Source organism: Dromiciops gliroides, chromosome 1 (assembly GCF_019393635.1).
Source record: "Dromiciops gliroides isolate mDroGli1 chromosome 1, mDroGli1.pri, whole genome shotgun sequence".
NCBI classification, from domain to species: domain Eukaryota; kingdom Metazoa; phylum Chordata; class Mammalia; order Microbiotheria; family Microbiotheriidae; genus Dromiciops; species Dromiciops gliroides.
In genome coordinates this window covers 40,066,402-40,091,189 of record NC_057861.1, presented here as the reverse complement: position 1 = coordinate 40,091,189, position 24,788 = coordinate 40,066,402, and the positions used below count along the sequence as shown (strand labels likewise).

General features: G+C 41.8%; 1 protein-coding gene across 13 annotated transcripts in view; it reads left to right on the top strand.

Annotated features, from left to right (window-relative positions):
• RIMBP2 (RIMS binding protein 2) overlaps nucleotides 1–24,788 on the top strand; it is a 522,092-nt gene that overhangs the window by 430,618 nt on the left and 66,686 nt on the right. For all 13 annotated transcript variants that reach the window (XM_043966745.1, XM_043966763.1, XM_043966824.1 and 10 more), the window contains 2 exons: nucleotides 1,201–1,310; nucleotides 14,149–14,961. In XM_043966745.1, coding sequence (XP_043822680.1) covers nucleotides 1,201–1,310; nucleotides 14,149–14,961 — 923 coding nt within the window. The remainder of the gene's footprint in view (nucleotides 1–1,200; nucleotides 1,311–14,148; nucleotides 14,962–24,788) is intronic.

Genomic DNA, 24,788 nt, shown 5'->3' with positions numbered 1-24,788 from the left:
GATGAAATGTAATAGGAGTAAATATAAGGTCTTACACTTGGGTTCAAAAAATTAAATTCCCAGGTATAATAAGATGGGGAAAATGTGGTTAGAATTTTCTCTGAAAAAGATCTAGGGATCTTAGTGGATTACATTTTCAATGTGAGTCACCAGTGAGATGTGGAAACCTAAAAGCTAATGTGATTTTAGGTTGTGTTCAGAGAAGAAGAATATCGAGGAATTAGGAGGTGATAGTTCCCCCTTTTGCTCTGCCCCAAGCACATGTTGGGCACTGTGCTCATCTTAAAACTGAGGGAGGTCTTGAGGAGAAAGGATTTTGAAAGAACTTTCAGCCATACCACATGAGGAAAGAATTGGGAGTATTGATCCTAAAGAAGACTTATACGGGCCTGAGAGTTGTATTCAAATAAATATCTAATGGGATGTTATATTGAAGAGATCAAATAGTTTATTTCATTTGGTCCTATAAGGTTAAGAGCAGTAGGTGGAACTGTTTCATAAAGTGACAAATTTAGTCTTGATATGAGGAAAGACTTACTAACAATTAGAACTATCTAAAAGGAGAACGGGCTTCCTTGAGATCAAACAATCATTCAATCAACAAACATTTATTAAGCATCTGCTGTGTGCTAGGCACATAAGCACCAGGGATACAAAGGGAGGCAAGAGATAGCCCCTGCCCTCAAGGAGCTTACAATCTAATGGAGGAGATGGTAAGTTCCCCCTCAATGAAGGTCTTCCACTAAAGGCTAGATGATCACTTGTCAATTGTGTTATAAGAAGGGATTCTTGTTCAGGTAGAGGCTGGCCATGATTTCCTCTGAATCAGACAGGCAATTAGGACTTACTGAGTGCCTACTATGTGCTAGGTACTGTGCTAAATGCTGGGGATAAAGAGAAAGGCAAAAGATAGTCCCCGTTCTTGAGGAACTTACAATCCACCTGGGGGAAACAATATGTAAAAAACAAACAAAAAAGGATGTACAAACAGGATATATACAGGATATATTGGGAGTTGGCTCAGAGGGAAGGTATTAAGATTAAGAAGGACTTAATCAGGTTCCTTTCCACTTATAAATCCCATAATTCTGCCATATCAGGCTATGATTCATTTATCAAGTGAAGGAAAGGCGTGACCCTAAAAAGGGGAAGTTGGGATCAAATTCTGCATTGATTTGTTATAAATTTTCTTTATTCTAGTTACAACCCCTTTGATGGACCAAATGAAAACCCGGAAGCCGAACTCCCCCTCACAGCAGGAAAATACCTCTATGTATATGGTGACATGGATGAAGATGGATTCTATGAAGGTTGTTACCTTTTTTACTTCTATTTTTTTTTAATTTCAATTAATAAGTAGTTATTTCCTCTCCCTACCACCTGACTTCAGTTGAAGCAAAAAATAAAAACAAAATCCTAACAACAAATATACACCATCAGGAATAATAACAACAACAAAAAGCCCCACATTGTCCTTCTCCAAAAATTTATGTTTCATTCTTCATCTTGAATCCACAACCTCGCTTTTGGGAGGTGGGTAGCATGCTTCATTATGAGTTCTCTGAAATTGTGCTTGGTCATCACATTGCTCAGTTAAGTCTTTCAAAGTTGTTTTTACAATGTCATCATTATAGAAATTGTTTTGGTTCTGCTCACTTCACTCTGCATTGGTTCATATAATTCTTCATAGGTTTCTCTGATAAGAAGGTTTTTAACCAAATGTAATTTTCTAGGGGCAACAGGAACTATTTCTTGCCATTCCAGTCTTTTTACATCTTGCTCACCCTACTATGTACTCTGAGATCCAGTAACACCGACTTCCTTGCTTTTGCTCACACAAGACACTCCATCTCCTGGCCCAGAGACTTTTCACTGGCTGTCCCCCATGCCTGGAATTCTCTCCATCCTCATTTCTACCGCTTGGCTTCCTTGAATACCTTCAAGTACATGATGAAGTCTAAGCTTCTGCAAGAAGCCTTTTCTGACTCTCCCTTAATTCCCACACCACACAATTCCTTCTAAATGTTAAGAAAGCAGATTTAGAAGGTTTAGAAGACTTCTAGTCAGCCAACATGCATTTATTATGCCCCTACTTTGGACCGGACATTGCGCTAAGTGATGGGAATAGAAAGAAAGGCAAAAGACAGTCCCTGCTCTCAACAAGTTCACAGTCCAGCATGGGAAATAACATGAAAAGAACTACATGCAAATAAATATACAGGATAAATTGGAGATAATCAACAGAGGGAAGGCACTGGATTTAAGAAAGTCCAATAAATGCTTATTGAAGAAAGTGGATTTTTAGCTGAGATTTGAAGACCGGGGCAAGGAAGGAGAGAATTCCAAGACATGAGGGACAGCAAGTGAAAGGACTCTGTGCCTTGGAAGATGGAATGTCTCTGCCATTGGATCACTGAGTACATGGGGAGGATTATGGTATAAGAAGACAAGAAAGATCAGCAGGTTATCAAGGACTTTAAATGCCAAACATAAGATTTGATATTTGATCTTAGAGGCAATAGGGAGTCAGTGGAGTCTACTGAGTATGGGGTGACATGGTCATACCTGCACTTTGGCAGCCGAGTAGAGGATGGACTGAGTGGGGAGAGATTTGATTCGGGAAGATCAACCAGCAGACTATTGCAACAGTCTAGGCATGAGGTGATGAGGGCCTGCACCAGTAAAGTAGAAGTATCAGAGAAGGAAAGGATGCATATTTGAGATGTGTTACAAATGTAAATTGATATGACTTGGGAACAGATTGGATTTGAGGAGTAAGAGAGACCAAGTCAAGGATAACACCTAGGTTTTAAGTCTGGATGATGGAAGATGGTGGTACCCTTGATAGTAATAGGGAAATCAGGAAGAGAAGAGGGGAGAAAATAATGAGTTTGCTTTTGTACATATGGAGTTTAAGAAATCTTCAGGACATCCAGTTGAAGATGTCTAATATGCTCTTTTTTTTTTTTTAGTGAGGCAATTGGGGTTAAGTGACTTGCCCAAGGTCACACAGCTAGTAAGTGTTACGTGTCTGAGGCCGGATTTGAACTCAGGTCCTCCTGACTCCAGGGCCGGTGCTCTATCCACTGTGCCACCTAGCTGCCCCTAATATGCTCTTGATGATAGGAAAGTAGGGTTCAAGAGACAGGTTGGGGTTCGATAAATAGATCCAAGAATCACCTACATAGAGAAGATAGTTGAATCCACATGAGTTGATGAGATCGGTCAAATAATATAGAGGGGAAAAAAGAAGAGAACCCAGCCAGGATAGAGCCTTGAGGGACAGCCATGATGAGTGTGGATGACCCAGATGAAAAGCCAACAGAGGAGATTGAAGAGCTGTCAAAGGAAAATGAGGAGAGCCAGGAGAGAACAGAAGAAAGTATCAAGGAGAAGAAGGGGGAAGAGAGGTCAAGAAGGATGAAGATTAGGAAAAGGCCATTAGACTGGGCAATCAAGAGATCATTGATGACTTTGGAGAGAGCAGTGTCATTGATGCTTACAAAAGGCAAAACAGTTGTAGATCTGGATTGGTAGAAGTATCGTTCTCATCTGGCATTCCCCAGAACAATGAAATCACCAGTCAGATTTGCAAAAACAAAAAGGGGACCTCCCTGCCCTCATTGATAGAGGATGCTGCCTCTATCAATGCACAAGTATACCTACTTTGCATCTTATGGTCTTAGAGAGTTTCTTGATGCTTTTAAATGAACTTATCAATAATAACAATAGAATCTACATGGGTAAATAAAACAGTGTGGGAACTCTACTCCCCACCACCTCCAAGGTTTCTGTAACATGATAAATCTTGAGTTTCCTAAGTTTTGGAGTCATTAACTCATTTGCCTATGGTTACTCAAGTAGTGTCAAAGGCTAGATTTGAATTCAGGTCTTCCTGACTTCAAGTTATCACCTGATATGCACCATACTATCTCAAGCACCTATTAACTTTGAAAAAGTAGTAATACTCACATATGTGTAAGACATGCTCTTTACTCAGCCTGCAAAAAGTATGTTTACTTGTTTATGGATTCAGAATTCATAAATTAAAAATATTTAAACTTGGAATGGGAGTGCTGTGTAATGGACAAAGACTTGACCTCAAAAGCCAGTTAGAATAGGTTCAAGTGGGACAGCTAAGGTGGCACAGTGGATAAAACACCAGCCCTGGATTAAGGAGGACCCGAGTTCAAAGCCAGCCTCAGACACTTAACACTTACTAGCTGTGTGACCCAGGGCAAGTCACTTAACCCCCATCGCCTCTCAAAGAAAGAATAGGTTCAAGTACAACTTTTGACATACTAGCTGTGACTCTAAGTTACAATGGATTCAGGGAAGGAAGGAAATAAGCACTTATTAAGCATTTATTATATTCCAGGCACTATGCTAAGCACTTTACAAATATTATCTCATTTGATCTTCACAACAACCCTGGGAGGTAGTTGCTATTATTCCCATTTTACACTTGAGGAAAGCTGAGGCAGACAGTGGTTGAGTGATTTGTCCAGAATCACACATGGTAAATGTCTGAGGCAAGATTTGAACTTAGGTCTTCCTGACTCTGTGCCCAGTGTTCTATACACTGCACCACCTAGCCACCATGCAATAATTCCATGGCTCACTAGAACTCTGTCATCACAGTATGGGAACCACTAGTTTCCTAGTGGAATTCCTAGGGGAATTCAATAGAATTAGCCTATCGGGGTTTCCTCAGCCAGTTCTTTCTTAACCTACAGAGCTGATTTTTTTCCACAGAAGGTCAGATCAAACATCTGTGTAACATCTCCCAAATTTGGGGGAAAATATGCTTCTGAGTCCTCCATTTAGTTGTTGCATAGAAACAGTAGAACAATGAAAATAGCCAGTGGTCCTGGGGTGAAAAGTTGGTGATGTTTTCTATTTATGCCATTCCTAATCACCACCATACTGATCACATCTGTGCCCAGACTAAGAAAATTGGAATTTTTTCAACCAAAAGTGGATGGCCTCATCTGGGACATCACATTCATTTGTAGACATAACGTTTTAGAAAGGTTACTACTGTAACGATTGGAATGATGCCGCCTGCTGGAGACTTACTGTAGAAGAGTTCCGCCCATGAAACGAAGGTCTTTGAGGGCAAGACCAGGAGTCTTTTCTTTGGCATCAGGAAGTGACGCGGGCTAGTGGGAGGAAGAAGGAAAAGACTGGTGCTCGGTCTCGCGCTCTTTCCTGGGGACTCTGGTGGAGAGCGGAGCTAGAAATGTGCTCTCCCTTTAATAGATAGGAATCTAGGCCTTTCCTTCTCTCTTTACCAAATTCTTATTCTCCTTAATAAATGCCTAAAAGTCTAACTCTTGCTAAAGCTTATAATTTATTGGCGACCACTCATTAGATATTTTAGACAGACTAGCTAGAATTTTAGCCCTTAACACTAATAAGGAGACAGTATCCATAAAAGGACCACTTCATTGATAGAGAAAGTTAAACTCATACCATATGAATCAGTGAAAGGAATGAGATATTTTGACCAGATAAGAGAAACATTGAGGGGGGAAAAGGAACATTAAAGATATTGCCTATTATTTGAGGAGATACCATGTGATCAAGGGATTAAATTTGTTTTTCTTGGCTCAGGAATGGGTTAGATTGGAATGTTATTGTACTGGTGGAGCTTTCCTATAGTAAATCTCCAGCAGGTGGCGTCACTGTAATGATTGGAATGACACCACCTACTGGAGACTTACTATAGGAAAGCTCCACCATGAGGAGAATGCCTCTGAGGGCAAGGCCATCTGACTTTTCCTTAGTGCCAGGAAGTGATGTTTGCTCATGGGTGCTGTCTATCAAGGCTACCGGCCAATCAACTTGAGGAGCCTCCCATTTCTGGGAGGAGACAGGAAGTAGGAAGCGGACACTGGGGGAGGAGTTCTCCCTCTTTGGGTTCCTGACTTCACCATGGCGGAGGAGAGAAAGACTCCAGAAGACTTCACAGGGAATTGAGGCAAGATAGAATTGCCAGGCTGTAGGAATTCTGTTCTCAATCTTTCTCTATCTTTCAATAAACCCTTAAAAACCTAAACTCGTTTTATCAGTGATTTTAGCCAGTTTCCCCCAACACTGGGAGAACAGATTAGAACCCACATTTAGAATTTTAAATTACCCAGTACTATGTAAAATAATGAGCAGGATGCTCTCAGAAAAATCTGGAAAGACATGAACTGATGCAAAGTGAAGTGAGCAGTACTAGGAGAAGAGTGTACACAATAATAGCAATACTATATATGATCAGCTGTGAATGACTTAGCTATTCTCAGGAATATAGTGATCCAAGCTAATTCCAAAGGACTTATGATGAAAAATGCTATCCACCTCCAGAGAACTGATGGAGTCCGCATATAGATCGAAGAAAAATGCTTTTAAATTTTCTTTGTTTTTCTTTTTGTTTGTGTTTTCTTTTACAACACGAATATGGAAATATGTTTTATATGACTACATATGTATAACCTATATGCAATTACTTGCCTTTTAAGTGAGAAGGGAGGAAGAGAATTTGGAACTCAAAAATTTTTTTAAATGAAGGTTAAAATTATTTTCATATGTAATTATGAAAAACAAAATATTTTTTCACTTAACAGTATTTTATTTTTCCAATTATATGTAAAGATATTTTTAATATTCATTTTTGTAAGATTTTGAGTTCAACTTGTTCTCCCTATCTCCCTTCCCTCTTCCTCTTCAAGACAGTAAGCAATGTGATGTATGTTATACATCTACAATCGTGTTAAACATATTTCCCCCCAAAATAAAATATTTTAAAAAGTAACATACAAAAACAGGAATGGGTCATATTTGAAATGCTATGAGGTCCTGACCACCTCTAACCCATTATGTGATTCTACAGTTCTCCAAAATGGTTTATACATTTCTCACATTTTCTGCTATAGAAAGAGAAGAAGATCAAATAAACTTAGCAGTAAATGGATGGATTAGCAGTCAAAGGGTCTCGTTAACTGATTGCCTAACTTATTCAATTAAAACCTGAGAAACTAATTATCTCTTCCAACTTGCCTTTGCTAATAGGAATGCTGGGTAATAACACATGGCCCCTTAAGTTTGGAACCACACCAATAGACCCCTCTTTTCTAGCCTTATAGCCCTTTCTTGGTGCAGCCTTGGCTGAGCTACCCTCAAAGGTTTTGAGCACACTCTCAAGTCATCTGTTGGCCCTTGTGCATGATAATTCGGAAGGCTTGCTGATTCACTTCCTGAGAGCTGGTTCACTTTCTAGTGCAGTGTTTCTGTTTCGATTTTCACAATAATTCCAAGGCAGCTGGTAGCAAAAGAATGAGTCCTTGGCATACATTACCATTCTGGTATCATTTCACACAGGAACATGGGAACAAGGACAACTGCCAATGAGCAGCACTTTGGCTGCATGGGAAGCCCTCTTTAGTCATTGTTGGGGTTTTATTTTGTTTCTTTTTTTTGTTTTTGTTTTTTGGCAGGGCAATAGGGGTTAAGTGACTTGCCCAGGGTCACACAGCTAGTAAGTGTCAAGTGTCTGAGGCTGGATTTGAACTCAGGTACTCCTGAATCCAGGGCCAGTGCTTTAACCACTGTGCATTGTTGAAACTGAAACACATAGGTGCCCATGGCATCCCCATAACTGTAAGAATGGTAAGTGGTAGCAATATCTGCGTGGTCCTCTCTGGGCAGTCAGGACCAAGGACAGTGATGGCTTTGAACTGACCCAACACTCAGCTCAGGAGACTAAAGATAAGTAAGTTGGGAATATTTCTACCACACCAAGAGCCTTCCCTGAACCCCGCCTTGAGCTCAAGTTAGTCTGTCACCTGTTATATCCCACATTTCCTGTCTCTCAGGTATCTAGCCAACTTTGAATATCTCTGGTGCATCAAAGAATGAAGAAGACATTTGGAGATAGATTCTGGATCTGTCTGTCCCCCATATCTTTGACCTTACACGTCTGAGTTGAGCCTTTGCCTGAAGGATGCCATTGATTCTAGTTGCTTTGCTATTTACTCTCAGCATGACCTTGGGGCAAATCACTTCCCTTCTGTGTGATTCAGTTTCCCCGTTTTTTAAGAACTATCTCCCATCCCACATTCCTCAGGAGGTATTTTCCTGTCCCACTAGCTGCTGCTGCCTTCTCCTCTGAGGTTACTTTCTATCTACTCCATATATCTTATATGTCTAGTTGGACAGCTAGATGGTACAGTGGATGGAGCACTGGACTTGGAGTCTCAAAGACATGAGTTCAAAATCCTGCCCCATATATGCACTTAGCTATGTGACTCTAGGACAGTCACTTTTTCTCTTTGTTTTTTTTTTCATCTGTAAAATGGGATAATAATAGCATCTATAGCATTTTTGGGGGTTGTGTGTGTGTGTGTGTGTGGCAATTAGGGTTAAATGACTTGCTCGGGGTCACACAGCTAGTAAGTGTTAAGTGTCTGAGGCCACATTTGAACTCAGGTACTCCTGACTCCAGGGCCAGTGCTCTATCCACTGCACCATCTAGCTGCCCCTACAGCATTTTTACGATGATCCGATGTGATAGCACAGAAATTGCTTTCCAAATCTTGAAGTGTTATATAAATGCTAGCTGCTTCTTGTTGTTGTTATGTGCCCAGTGTTTTGTATGTTGTCTCCCCCATTAGAATATGAGCTCCTTAAAGGCAGGCATCATATTTTTGCCTTTCTTTGTATCTATCACCAGAACTTAGCACAATGCCTGGTGCATCATAACTCATTAATAAATAAGTGATGGTTGACTGACTAAGTCCTAAATTGGACTAGATTTCCTTGAAGCTCTGACTCTGCTGAGTCTATGTTCTCAAAAGCATTTTGACAAAACTGTGCAGAATTACTTATTGGGATGTTTGGATAATAATAGCTAGGTTTCTATACTACTTTAAGGGTTACAAAGGGTTTTGCGAAAGCTATCTCATTTGCTTCTCACAGTAATAATAATAATTGCTCTAGCATTGATATAGTCCTTTGTGGTTTGCAAAGCACTTTACAGATATGACCTCATTTGATCCTCACGACAACCTTGGGAAGTAGGTACTATTATCATTCCCATTTTAAAGATGAGGAAACCGAGGCTGAGCGAGGTTTACTAACCAATACAGGGCTAGCAAGTGTTTGAGAAAGGATTTGAACTTAGGACTTCCTGACTCCAAGTCCAGTACCCTATCCAGGATCTGGCTGCCTCTAGAGATGAGCAGTAGAGAAGAGTTGCAGACAGGCAGATCTCAGCTCACTGTAAATATGAGAAGCTATCCAAAAGTAGAATGGACTGTCTTAGGAGGCTCGCCATCACTTAGGGTCTTTAAGCAAAAACTGAATGACCCATTGTTAAAGATGTCATGGAATAGGGTTCTTGTTCAGGTAATGAGTGGTTGAACTTAATGGCTTTGGAAGTTCTTTCTGGCCTGAGATTCCACAATTCTGTGACTCTCTTTCTTCACAGGCCCTGATTTGGCTACACCTCTAAGGTTTCTCTTCTACACATTTAGAAGTAAGATCAACACATAAAGAAGGGGCAACAGGGGCAGCTAGGTGGCACAGTGGATAGAGCACTGGCCCTGGATTCAGGAGGACCTGAGTTCAAATCCATCCTCAGACACTTAACACTTACTAGCTGTGTGACCCTGGGCAAGTCACTTGACTCCAATTGCCTCACCGAAGAAGAAGAAGAAGAAGAAGAAGAAGAAGAAGAAGAAGAAGAAGAAGAAGAAGAAGAAGAAGAAGAAGAAGAAGAAGAAGAAGAAGAAGAGGAGGCAGGCAACAGGGGGCCATCACCTCCTCCCTTCTCATTCCTAGGATTAATTTTGCCTTGTGGGTTTGGTCAGGATTTCTCTCTCTCTCTGGGGCCTGTCACCTACTTGCACTTGATTGAACTATCTCTTCATAGCCGGAGCAGCACTATCATTCAGAATTTCACCATTACCATAGTGTCCTTTTGCTTCCATTCATCCTTCAAGATGGCAAGACCCTTTCACGTCTAGGGGGAACCTCTACTTCCCTTCTGGGAGGACTGAGAGTAGCTGAATTGCTTTCTTAGTAGGATCAATCAGGTCATCTTTACAGCTCTTCCAAGGCCTCTGTTAAAAGTCAAGCAGTGGGGATGAAATGAATAATGAGAAATGAGGCAAGCGGACATAAATAATAGAGAGCCAGGAAAACATGGGTTCAAATCCTACCTCTGACAGAGACTAGATGTTTGACCCTGGGAAAGTCACGTAACTTCTTAGTGTGCTGTGCAACTATGAAAGATCATACATTGAAAAGAAGGATGCCCACCTGCACTGATAAAGGAATTTTCCTCATATGGGAGATTTTCTTCATCTGGAAGTTCCCTTTACTAAAAAAAAAAAAATCAGATGTCTAGTCCCTATCAACCTTATACAGAAGAAGCCAATGCAGGTTAGGATTATAAATACCCCATAGGTCATAGGACCAAAGATTTAAAGCCATAAGGGACCCCAGAAGCCATCTAGTTGACCCCTTCATTTTTACAGTTCATGTATGTCCCAAGACAGCTAGCAAATGGATAGAAGTAGAAAATTTCTCGGATGTAGAAAATCATTCTTTTTTTGTGAGGCAATTGGGGTAAAGTGACTTGCCCAGGGTCACACAGCTAGTAAGTGTTAAGTGTCTGAGGCTGGATTTTAACTCAGGTCCTCCTGACTTCAGGGCCAGTGCTTTATCCACTGTGCCACCTAGCTGCCCCAGAAAATCACATTCTTTTGACATCGTTTTTTCATTGAATTTTTCCATGGATGATTTGGTTGAAATATCTGGTAGATATTTTTATTTGATGTTAATAAAGTCCTTAACTGATGCCTCAATATGGCATGGAGGTGACCTACAGCTATGCAAGCAATGCTCCAGCTCTGGTAGTTATTGCTAAGAATGGGTCTAGGGACAGACAGGATCATAGATCCAAGACCCCAGAGACCATATAGTCCAATCTCTTCCCTTAATGGGTGACTAAGTGGCTCAATGAATAGAGCACTGGGCCTGGAGTCAGGAAGACTCATCTTTGTCAATTTAAATCCAACTTCAGATACTTACTGGTTGGGGCAGCTAGGTGGCGCAGTGAATAGAGCACCGGCCCTGGATTCAGGAGGACCTGAGTTCAAATTCGGCCTCAGACACTTAACACTAACTAGCTGTGTGACCCTGGGCAAGTCACTTAACCCCAATTGCCTCACCAAAAACAAAACAGATACTTACTGGTTGTGTGACCCTGGACAAGTCACTTCACCCTTTTGGCCTCAGTTTCCTCATCTGTAAAATGAGTTAGAAAAAAGGCAAATCATTCAAATATCTTTGTCAAGAAAACCCCAAGCGGGACCACAAAGAGTTGGACACGACTGAAACAACTAAACACCAAAGTTCTAGGTCACTCTCCATGAGACTCTAAGTTGAAGAGAAAGTGCCAAAGTGCATTGGTAGAAAGAATTTCTTCACTTGGGGGGTTCCTTATGCCAGGGAAATGACAGGACTAGTCCCTATCACCATGATAATATATAACATTTACAAAGCCCTTTAAGATATGCAGAATAGGGCAGCTAGGTGGCGCAGTGGATAGAGCACCGGCCCTGGATTCAGGAGTACCTGAGTTCAAATCCAGCCTCAGACACTTAACACTTACCAGCTGTGTGACCCTGGGCAAGTCACTTAACCTCAATTGCCTCACTTAAAAAAAAAAAAAAAGATATGCAGAACACTTTACACATACACAATAACCCTGTGAAGTAGGTGCTGTTATTAGCCCCTATTTTACAGATCAGGAAAACTGAGGTGTTTGGGCTAGTGGCAGTGGGTGTCACAGGTGAGACTTGAGCTTAGGCTCTATATCCAGCACTCTTTCCTCTATGCTATCATCCAAGGTCTGAGAGGCTCATTGCTGGGATGGCTGAAGGGTCAAGGATTTTCTTCATCTGTGAAAATTCCCAGATACCATTTGCAAAGTCACAGAGGGTCTGTGATCTTCATCAGTGAAGAGAAAACCTGCACGGATGAAAGCAGGGCTCCAGGAAGAATTGATGTATCGATTAAGGGGATTAAAAGGCAGCATTTGTATGCTTGTCTTTCCCATGTGAAAAAATCAGTGTGCATTTCAGCTTTTAATTGCATTTTACATTATTGCTCAACATAGCAACAATAAGCACTTTGGGCACCCAGTGTGAACTTCCCGACAATGTCCCTGAGAAAAACAGAATGAAATATTGCCTCCAACCAACTTTAAAAGAAATGTTCCTTTGAAGGAGCATGTCTTCTTGCTAACTAGTTGCTGAACTTAGTTTTATTTCAAGGTGGATCATCCATTTACCTGGAAGGGACCTCAGAGATGATCTAGTCCATCCAGCTCCTTTTATAGATAAGGAAGCTGAGGTTCAGTGGGGGTGGTGTGACTTAAAACCATAGGGTCGCCTACCTAGAATTAGAGACTACCTAGTATAGCTCCCTCTCTCTCTCTTTTTTTTTTTTGCGCAGGGCAATGAGGGTTAAGTGACTTGCCCAGGGTCATACAGCTAGTAAGTGTCAAGTGTCTGAGGCCGGATTCGAACTCAGGTCCTCCCGAATCCAGGGCCAGTGCTTTATCCACTGCACCACCTAGCTGCCCCCACATAGCTCCCTCTTTTGACAGATGAGGGAGCTAGAAAGCTCCCAGACCACATGGGTAGTCAGTGATGATAATGAAGATGGTGAAGGAGTATAAATATCACCTGAACCTTCTAGAGTTCAATGTCCTTGGACATGGTCCTAGTTAGAGCCCTTATCTCAAGTCGACAAGTCAACAAACCTTTCTTAAGATATCACTTGCCAGACACTATGCTAAATGCTGGGCATAGTTAGCAAAGGAAAACCAAAGAGTAAAAATTTAAGAAATAAAATCTCTGCTCTCAGAGAGACATCCAAGTAAATATGTGCAAACAAGATAAATATATGTATATATATGTATATATATATAACCTCCAATTTATCATATATGTGTATAGTAAATACTGTGTATATGTATATTATATTCAGTATATATTATAGATTAAACATAATCAAAAGATTATATATATAGGATGTACATACAAAGTATATTGCTATATATACATACAGTGTACATATGTATACACAAATTGTGTGTATATATAAACACACAGTGTACCTATGTATACATACAGTCTGTGCATATATATATATACACACACATGACAAACTGGAAATAATGAACAGAGGGATATATATACATCACACATACAGTATGTACACATGGTATACATGAAATAAATACACTATATATGATAATTAGAAATAATGAACAGAGGGATATATACAATACATATATATAAATTAGAAATAATCAATGTGGGGATGTATATATATGTATACATACACATACATATAAATATATGTGGTAGATACATATAGTATCTATAGTATGTAACATGCAATATAGATATATACAGTGTATATATGTGATAAATGGGAAATAATGAACATAGGGAGATAAATATGTCTATGTGTGTGAATATATACATATATGTGGTAGGTACATATACATTATATATGCAATAGATATACAGTGTATATATGTGATAAATTGGAAATTGTCACCAGAGGTATATACATATACAGTCTATATGCAGTATATCTGCATTATATATGGTGAATTGGAAATACTCAGGATTAGTGACTAGTAAGTCACTAGCATTAAGGAAGATCAGGAAAGACTTTTTGTAGAAAGTGGGATTTGGGCTGAGACATGAAGGAAAGCAAAAGGCAGAGATGAGGAGGGAGAGAATTCCAGGCATAGGGAAGAGACAATAAAAATGCCCAGAGTCAGGGGAGGGGGTGTCTTGGGAGAACAAGCCAGGAGACTGGTGTCACTAAATGGTAGAGTAGGTGGGAGAAGGTAAGGTTTCAGAAGGCTGGAAAGGCAATTCAGGCAACAATATATTATCCAGCTGTGTGAACTTCCCAGGAACTCAGAGTTTATATATCCTCTGGGGCCATTTTCAGAAATAATGCCTCCCTGGTTCCCAACCTTCCTACTGTGTTTCTGGCTGATGTCAAGGCAAGGGAAAACTCCAGTTATGTTTGTTGTGTGGTAATGCTGTTCTTTGTCCTCAACAGGAGAACTACTAGATGGACAGAGAGGACTGGTCCCTTCCAACTTTGTGGATTTTGTCCAGGATAATGAATCCCGTTTGTCCAACACACTGGGGAGTGAACAGGATCAGAATTTCATCAACCACTCTGGCGTGGGCTTGGAAGGAGAGAACATTCTAGATCTGAATTCGCCCACCCAGGGAGACTCCAGCATCATCAACAATGGGGCTGGGACGCTGGATGTGAACATTGACGAGATCGGAGAAGACATTGTGCCTTACCCTAGACGAATCACCCTTATCAAACAACTAGCCAAAAGTGTTATTGTGGGCTGGGACCCCCCGGCTGTGCCACCAGGATGGGGGACAGTGATCAGCTACAATGTCCTTGTTGACAACGAGACCCGCATGAATCTCACCCTGGGGAGCAGAACTAAAGCCCTGATTGAAAAGCTGAACATCGCAGCCTGCACGTACCGCATCTCCGTGCAGAGCATCACGAGCCGGGGGAACTCGGACGAGCTCCAGTGTACCTTGCTCGTGGGCAAGGACGTGATCGTGGCCCCTTCCCACTTGCGGGTAGACCACATCACCCAGATTTCAGCTGAGCTCTCCTGGCTCCCAACCAACAGTAATTACAGCCACGTCATCTTTCTCAACGAGAAGGAGTTTGACATTGTCAAGGCCGCAAGGTATAAGTATCAGTTTTTTAACCTGAAGCCCAACATGGCTTACAAGGTGAAGGTTTTGGCGAAACCCCATCAGATGCCGTGGCAGCTTCCTCTGGAGCAAAGAGAAAAGAAAGAGGCCTTTGTGGAGTTTTCTACTTTGCCAGCAGGTGGGTCTCATTTGTTCCCCTTGTGTTTGATTCAACAAACTTGTATTGAAAGTCTACTGGGGGAGGGGGGCAGCTAGGTGGCCCACTGGATAAATCACTGGCCCTGAATTCAGGAGGACCTGAGTTCAAATCCATCCTCAAACACTTGACACTTACTAGCTGTGTGACCCTGGGCAAGTCACTTAACCCTCATTGCCCCACCAAAAAAGAAAGGAAGGAAGGAAGAAAGAGAGAAAGAAAGAATGAAAGTCTACTTAGGTACAAGATACTGAGCTGGGCATGGGACCTACAAAAATAATAAAATTGAAGAAAAAACATTATCACTAACATGTACTCCATGTTTTAGATTAATCTACCAGAAACAATTTTATTTTATTTAACATTAATCTAATATACAGAAATTTCTAGGTTGGAGATATTTAAACTGGAATAATCCTCCATGGCCATCAACATGACCTTCTGCCCCAAGATAATTTTAGGTATCTTGAACAAAGCAAAGCAAAGCAAAGATCTCAATTTATAGAAATACAGTTGGGGTTTACACTCCAGAATTGTTACATAACCAAGTTACCATCCCATTTATCCCATTGGTCCCATTCCCTAGTGGGAAGGATGGGATATCAAGATGGAGAATCTTTTCTGAATAGGAAGCATGAGGATGCCTTCCTTTCATAGGAGTCCAGGGAGCTTCCCTTAGGTGGGTCCTGTAGGGGTAGAAAACAATCATATAAATAAGAGAATTATTATTATTATTATTATTATTATTATTATTATTATTATTTTTTGTTTGTTTGTTGAAAGGTTACATACTGCCCCCGTGGGCAGCTAGGTGACGCCATGCTTCATAGAGCCCAGGGCTTGGATCATGAATACTCATCTCCCCGAGTTCAAATTCACCTTCAGACACTTACTAGCTGTGTGACCCTGGGCAAGCCACTTCACTCTGTTTGCCTCAGCTGCTCATCTTTAAAATGAGCTGGAGAAGGAAATGGCAAACCACTCCATTATCTCTGCCAAGAAAATCCCAAATAGGGTCACAAAGAATCAGATGCAACTGAATAATACCTCCTCCCCCTTAATCCATTTCTCTAAGGAAACCCCCTTTGTCCCTGACATATCATACACCTTTTTTTTTTTTTTAAGTGAGGCAATTGGGGTTAAGTGACTTGCCCAGGGTCACACAGCTAGTAAGTGTTAAGTGTCTGAGGCCGGATTTGAACTCAGGTACTCCTGAATCCAGGGCCGGTGCTCTATCCACTGCGCCATCTAGCTGCCCCTATCATACACCTTTTCAAAGATTTTTAGAAAGAGCTTTTTAAAACAAAGAAGTATTTTTTTTCTTAATTCTTCTATGTAAACCAATAGGGAGGTTTTAAAATATACTTCTACATAATTCTATAGTCCCTGCCTCTGGTACCTTCTATTCTATGAGACAGATAGAGATATAATTCATACCCAGACAAGAGTAATTTGGCAAGGTAGGGTGTTATGAATGAGAGGGACCACTGTCAGTTATGAATACGGGGCAGAGGCTACATGGCCTCAGATAAGAGATATACTAGATAGGGTGTTTATAGGTAGGGGAAAATACTGTCATTTAAGGGTTTGGGGAAGATGCAACAGGACAAAAGTAATGCAGGGTAAGTTGTTATGGATGGGAGAAAATACCATCAATCCAGGGTATAGGGGAAAAAGCCCCAGATAAGAAAAATACAAAGCTTAAGGTATTATAGATGTGAGATAATAGTATCAACAAGAGGGGATCTCTCTGGATAATCAGTAAGATCAGAATTTCATTAACATCTGTGATGAGAGGGGGCATCAGGAGAGGTTTCATGAAAAAAGATGGCAGCTCATCGGAGCCTTGAAGGAAGAGGAAGCTGCACAGAAATGCCATAGTTAGCTGTCGCTAGAACTTCTTGTCTGGTTCTCCCAGGTCACAGACTATATGAAGGGTGTGGGTGTGTGTTTGGGAGGGATGTGTAGTAAGACTAAAAAGATAGATTGGCTTTAAATTATGATAGTGTCTAAATGCCAGGCCAGAGGTTGTATTTTATCACAGAGGATATAGAGAGCATCACTGAGCTTCTTAAGCAAAGGATTGGCTTGTTCTAGGAAAATTATTTTCGCAAGTCCGTGAAGGACGGAGTAGAAAGGTGAGATGCTGAAGGCAGGAAGGACAGTTAGAAGGTACTTACTGTAGCTCCGGTGAGAGGTCATGAAGACCTGTCCTAAGGTGGCAGTAGTGTGAATGGAAAGTAGGGGACAGATTGCAGAGATGTCATAGAGACCTTATTGAAAGGAAGTAGCAACAGATTACATGTGAGGACCAAGAAAGAGGAAAGTGATTCTACAATATTCCTTGAAAATGACTGAGGTTTTAAGTCTGGGTAATTGGGAAAGTGGTATTGTCATCAACAGAAGGAGAGGCAACTTTAAGGAAGGAGGGATAGTAGATGAGGATGGTGGTGGTGGTGACTACTTCAATTGATTGTTACAACAACCACCCTGTAAGGTAAGTGCTATCATTTTTATTTCCTTATTACAGCTGGAGTGACTGAAAGAGGTAAAATCTAGGGTCATATAGAGAGTAAGTACCTCTGGCTGTACTTGAACTCAGCTGGGAAGTATCTGAGGAAGGTTTTGAACTCTTGACTCCAGGGCCTGCTCTCTGTGCACTATGGTGTCACCTAGCTACCTCCGTTACTTTGGTAAAATCATTCACCCTCTTTTTGCCTCAGATTATTGGACCAGATGACCTCTGAACACCATTCCAACTCTTCATAAGGACCTACTTTCTGCCAGAAACTATGTCGAACAAAAAACAACAACAAAATAGTCCCTATCTCAGGAATGACAATCAGGTGTCACAGTTAGAGTGCCATGCCTGGAGTCAGGAAAACATCTTTGGGAGTTCAAATCCAGCTTCAGACACTGACTAGCTGCGTGACCCTGGGCAAGTCACTTACCACTGTCTGCCTCAGTTTTCTCATCTGTAAAATGAGCTGGAGGAGGAAATAGGAAAGTACTCTAGGATTTTTGCCCAAAAAACTCCCAAATGGGATCACGAAGAGTTCAACACAACCAGAAAATGACTGGGGGCAGCTAGGTGGCACAGTAGATACAGTACCGGCCCTGGAGTCAAGAGGACCTGAATTCAAATCTGGCCTCAGACACTTAACACTTACTTGCTGCGTGACCCTGGCCAAGTCACTTAACCCCAATTGCCTCACTAAAAAAAAAAGAAAAAAGAAAATGACTGAACAACAAATGTGCCAGGCACTGTGCTAAGTGCTTTACACTTATTATCTCCTTTGGTCCTAACAACAACCCTGGGAGGTATCTTCATTTTACATTTGAGGAAACTGAGACAAATAGAGTTTGTGACTTGCCCAGAGCCACAAGGTAGTTAGTATCTGAGGCTAGATTGGCACTCAGATATACCCTCTGTCTGTCTATCTCTGTCTTCCTCCCTCTCTCTCTCTCTCTCTCTCTCTCTCTCTCTCTCTCTCTCTCTCTCTCTCTCTCTTTCTATTTCCCCCTCTCTCCCTCTTCCTCTCTCTCTCTTTCTCTCTCTCTCTCTCTGTCTCCCTCCCTCCCTCTCTTTCTCTCTATCTCTCTCTCTTTCCCTCTCTCCATCCCTCCCTCCCTCTCTGTCTCTGTCTCCCTTTCTCCCCCCTCCCTCTGTCCCTGCTTTTTTCTCTCTCTTCCTCTTTTTCCCCTCCCTTTCAGTTGAGTTCACATCACAGTCTTCTCCTTAAGCCCTTGATCTTCAAGCTTACAGCAGTCCATGCTTGCCACCCAACTTGCACTTTGCATTCATGCAGTCCCCACATTCAAAGGGGTAAAATGCAGAGTTCCACTCCATCTCTCCCCCTGTCCCATGTACGTAGTGGAAGCAGTCTTAAATCTGAAAGTAGGACACCCGCCCCCACCCCTGCAATTGCATTGCATTGGAAAGGCCCCAAGAAAGTTCCCATGGCATTTAGAATGAGAAGAGATCTTAGGGTCATCTACTCCAATTTCCTCATTTTCCACATGAGGAAATGGGGACCAAGAGAAAGGAAATGACTTGCTTAGTAAGCAGCAGAGCTGAGATTAGAACCCAGGTCAGCTCATTCAAAACCAAGTGTTCTTCCCAATACCCATCAACTACCAGGATGAGCTTAAGATCTTTGACCATAAAAATGATTAAAGCTTCTGGGTCTTACAAAATGCTGTCCCTATTTATAAGTGAGCCCAGAGAGAGTCATGGACTGGTCATGAAAGAGCTCATGGCATCTGCACAGGGATGACATATAAAGCCAGGGGGTCCCTTTGGTGCCAAGGAACACGAAAGCAGGGGATGCATTTCATTCTCCTGGGTAAGATCCCAACAGAGAAAAGGCCCCTACTTCCAAAATAACCACAACAAAAATAATAATAGCATCCAAATCCACTGGAAGTACAGGCAGCTGGGTGAGCAAGCTCATTAGCAACTCAGCCTGCCTGCTTCCCCTAGCAGAGAGATCCAGGTCAAGGAAAACAGCGCAAGGTCACCTCTTTGGAAGAGGAAGGAGCTGAATAGAGGGTCGATTTGCTTCTGGTTTACATGCATTAGGGGAAGGGAGCCAAACTGAATGGAGAGTCGAATTGGTTCCACTTCAAATGCACCAGGGGAGTTTTCTCCTCCAGACATAGCTCGGGTCAGAGTTAGAAGAATGATATGCCACTCCCCCTGACCCCTACACCACACAGAACCACATGTATGTTGGTTCTGTAGAGGAGCAGGAAGGGGTCAGGCCTAGAAGTCAGGGGGACCTGGGCTTGAATCTCAAGGCTGCCATTCATTTGCTGTGTGACCTTATGTAAATTTCTAAACCTTTCTGGGCCTCAGTTTCTTCATGTGCAAAATGAAGGCACTGGGTTTGAATCAAGATCTAATATTCCCCGATTCACTGAAGAAGAGGTTCTTAACTTTCCATGAATGGATTTCAGAGAGTCAGTGAAACTGGATGGGGAAAAAAATGACTTTGTTTTCAGTAACCTCCAGATGAAATTTAGCATTCCTTTCAATTATGAACGAAGGCTATCATCCTGAAGTTTTGCCAGTTGGCCCCACGAGTCCATGTAATCAAAAAGGCTAAGAACCGGGGCAGCTAGGTGGCACAGTGAATAAAGCACCGGCCCTGGAATCAGGAGTACCTGAGTTCAAATCCGGCCTCAGACACTTAACACTTACTAGCTGTGTGACCCTGGGCAAGTCACTTAACCCCAATTGCCTCACTAAAAAAAAAAAAAAAAAGGCTAAGAACCTCTGTTGTAAAACATGTGGTGGGTATGGGAGGTGGGGAGGGAGGAAGAATTATGCTTTGAGATCGTGCTGGGGACAAGAAAAGGCGAAATCATTTACTTATGCTCCAAGCACTTTTTTTCTCTTTTAAGGTCACCAACAAAGTCACAGTCCAGCAAGTAGGGGGTGGGGGTGGGGCAGGGGGCAATAATGGGAGGCAGAGAAATCCCAAAGAACAGCTTTTCTGTATCATCTCTCACTTATACTTTTTACCGAACATTCTCACGTTTCCCATGACTCCTACTTAACACTTAATGCTAAAATCAATTGCTGTTGTTGTTCAGTCACTTTCAGTCATGTCTGACTCTTCCTGACCCCATTAGGGGGTTTTCTTGGCAGATACTGGAGCGGTTTGCCATTTCCTTCTCCTGCTTGTTTGACAGATGAGGAAATTGAGGCAAACAGAGTTAAGCAATTTGCCCAGAGTCACACAGCTAGTGTCTGAGGCTGGATTTGCACTCAGGTCGCCCTGACTCCAGACCCAGTGTTAGGTTAGTACCACCTAACCACTAAAATCAATACTAAATAAATAAACTCCAAGAGGGTCTGCATCTCCAGACAGTATGTAGTGCAGTGCCTTTCTTGCTATGGTCATTGGCAATTTCCATCAATAAAACTTTCAGAGAGAATGTAAACTTCCTGAGGGGAGGGACTTGATTCCTTTTTGTTTTTTTTTAGTGAGGCAATTGGAGTTAAGTGACTTGCCCAGGGTCACACAGCTAGTAAGTGTTAAGTGTCTGACGCCGGCTTTGAACTCAGGTACTCCTGAATCCAGGGCCAGTGCTCTATCCACTGTGCCACCTAGCTGCCGCACTTGATTCCTTTTTGTCTTTGCATCTGCAGCACCTAGCACAGCGCATGGCATATACTCAAATACTCCAATGGATGCATGTGAATTTTCCCTTGAAAGGATGAATATCAAAACCCATCTACACCTGCCCATCCTGGGTGATTTCCCTATATCATCCCATAAATTTGCCATGAGGGGTCAGCCAGGCATGCTGGGAACCTTCCTCAATTTCTTTTAGCATCTTGAGACTACCAATGGCATTTACACTGTCCATCAATCCACCAACAAGCATTTATTAGGTGCTTATTGTGTGTTAGGTCCCTGCATTAAGTGCTGGGGATAAAAGAAAACCCAAACCAACCCCTCCTTGCCCTCAGGGAGCTACCATTCTAATGGGGAGAATACTGCCCATACATAAGGAGGGATGTACAAGATATTTGCTGCCTTTTGACCTTGGGCATCTTCATTTTACAAACAAGGACCCTGAACTGAATTGCTCAGGGTCATACAAGCTCCTAAGTGTCTGAGTCAGGATTTGAATTCAGGTCAGCCTGACTCCATTTCCCCTTTATACTGCTTAGCTGCCTATGAGGATGGGAGTAAAGTGGGAAAAGGAGGAGGGGTAGAACTGGGGATGGTGAGTGATCTAATTTGGCTAGAATGTTGATTCCGTGAAGGAACACAACACAAGTTATGATGGATGGGCAAAGGGCCTTGAACACAAGGGTCAGGAATTATACTTCATTCTATAAATAATGGGGAGCCCCTAATGGGTTCTGAGTAGAGTATACATGTGTTCCAAGGGGTACAGTAAGATGATGGCTTAGGCAAGAAGAGTGAAGGATGGCTTTGAAAGGGGATGGATATTGGCTGGACACGGGGACATCCAAGATGCCCTGCTGCTGGGGAGGCTGAGGCTGATGGGTTACTTGAGCTCCGGAGTTCTGAGCTGGAGTGGAGTTGGGACCAATCACTAAGTCTGGCATCAATATGGAAGACATGGAAGGACACCAGTCTGGCAAATTCCCTCTCAAATCAGACACTGTCAGGGGAAGCTTCTGGGCTGATCAGATCATTGCCCCAGCGTGAGATGGGGAGATCCAATCTCTTGCCTCCCCAAATAAGGGATGGATGGAGGGGATAGACAAGTCAAAAGATCAGTTAAGAGGCTAGTAGAATTACCTAAGTTAGAAAAGAACATGAGCCGGGGTCAGGCAATAGGAGAAAAAAGAAGGGGCGTGGATAGGAACATGGAGAGAAAAATGAAGGATTTGACAACTGGTTGGATATGTACAGTAAAGGATAAGAAGGAAAAAAGATGAACCAAAGTCAGCCAGGTAGCATAGTGTATAGAGTTTCAGACCTGGAGTCAGGAAGACATGAGTTCAAATTTGACCTCAGATGTTTACTGGCTGTGTGATCCTGTACAAATCACTTAACCTTTGATGGCCTCGGTTAGCTTATCTATAAAATGGGGATAATAGCAGTACCTATATCCCAGGATTTTTGTGAAGATCAAATGAAAGATTATTTGTTTTTTTTCTGTTTTTTTTTTTTTACTTTAAAAAAAATGATATTTTAGGGCAGCTAGGTGGTACAGTGGATAAAGCACCGGCCCTGGATTCAGGAGGACCTGAGTTCAAATCTGATCTCAGACACTTGACACTAGCTGTGTGACCCTGGGCAAGTCACTTAACCCTTATTGCCCTGCAAAACAACAACAACAACAACAAACAAACAAAAAATGATATTTTATTTTATTCCCCAATTACATGTTTAAACAATTTTTAACATTAGTTTTTTTTAAGTTTTGATTTCCAAATTCCCTCCCTTCCTTCATCCACCCCTCTCCCATGACAGTAAACAATCCCATATAGGTTATACATGTGTAATCATGTTAGTCATTTTGTATAAAAAGACTGGAACAAAAGAGAGAAACAGTGACAGAGACAGAGAAACAGAGACACAGACACAGAGACAAACACACAGAGAGAAATAGTATGCTTCGGTCTGTATTCAGACAGTATCTTTCTTTGGAGGCAGATAACATCATCATGGGTCCTTTGGGATTGTCTTAGATCTTTATATTGCTGAAAATAGTTAAGTCATACACAGTTCTTCACTGAACAATATTGTTGTTACTGTGTACAATGTTCTCCTGGTTCTGTTCACCTCACTATGCATGAGTTCATGTAAGTGCAGTTTTTTCTGAAATCATTCTGCTTGTCATTTCTTATTGCACAATAAGATTCCATCACCATCATATACCACAGTTTATTCAGCCATCCCCCAATTGATGGGCATTACTTTGATTTCCAATTCTTAGCCACCACTAAAAGAACTCCTATAAATGTTTTTGTACATATATGTCCTTTTCCTTTTTTTTTTTTAAATGAGATATTATTTGTAAAGCACTTTGTAAACCTGGAAGCAGTAAATAAATCCTGGCTATCCTGGAAAGTGATGAGTAGTGAATCCAAAATCCTTGAACCAGGAGCTGGTGTGGTCAGGCATGTGTTTTAGGAGGATTATTTTGGCAGCTGTGAAGAACATGGATTAGGCAGGGCAGAAACTGCAAGCAGGGAGGGCAGTTAGGAAGCCATTGTCCTATTCTAGGTGAAGGATTTAGATAAGGGACTGAAAGAGAGGTCACCATGGGAGTGGATAGAAAGGAATAGATGTGACAGATATTGTGGAAGTAGAATTAACAAGTCTGAGAGATTGATTTGGATATGGGCAGTGTGGTGGGTAGGAGTAAAGAAAGCAATGGACTTTAGAGCCTGGGTGTGAGGGAGGATGGAGGTTCCCTTTAAAATAAGTAGCCAAGGGCAGCTAGATGGCGCAGTGGTAAAGCACCGGCCCTGGATTCAGGAGTACCTGAGTTCAAATCCGGCCTCAGACACTTGACACTTACTAGCTGTGTGACCCTGGGCAAGTCACTTAACCCTCATTGCCCTGCAAAAAAAAACCATAAAAAAAATAAAAAATAAAATAAAATAAGTAGCCAAGGGTCAGCTAGGTGGTGCAGTGGATAGAGCACTGACCCTGGAGTCAGGAGGACCTGAGTTCAAGTCTGACTTCAGACACTTGACACACTTACTAGCTGTGTGACCCTGGGCAAGTCACTTAACCCCAATTGCCTCACAAAAAAAACAAAAACAAAAACAAAAACCCAACAATAAAATAAATAGTCAAATTTGGAGGAGGGCAAGGTTGAGGGTGAGAGGATTTAACTGATCCTGTATAATTTTCTTATTAATCCCATTTACAATTAATTGCTTTTGTCCTTTAACTGCAAAAGCCAAGTTCTTTGTCTCTGAACTTCAGAGATTCAGCTGGCCTGTGATGGGTTAAATTAAAAAATCCAGTTCTCCTGCTAATCACTGGTCTATTTTTGCCTCAAGGAATTTAGCTGACCTTGGGAGGCGGCTATGAACACTAGAGAGTAGGTATAGTATCTTTACACCACCAAGCTATTCTTCAAGGATATCTGGTTTGCTATCCAAATGGTCTGTTCCTTATCTATAAACCTCATAGCTACACTCAAACAATAAGCACTTCTTAGTCTCCAGAGAAGTGGGGAAGGGTCCTCGTTAGCCCCTATTACCAGACTTCCAACCAATCATATAGTTCCAAACACCTCAGCTCTGTAAGCAGTCATGTGGTCCTCAATCCCATGATGTCATATACCATGTTCTATTCTTT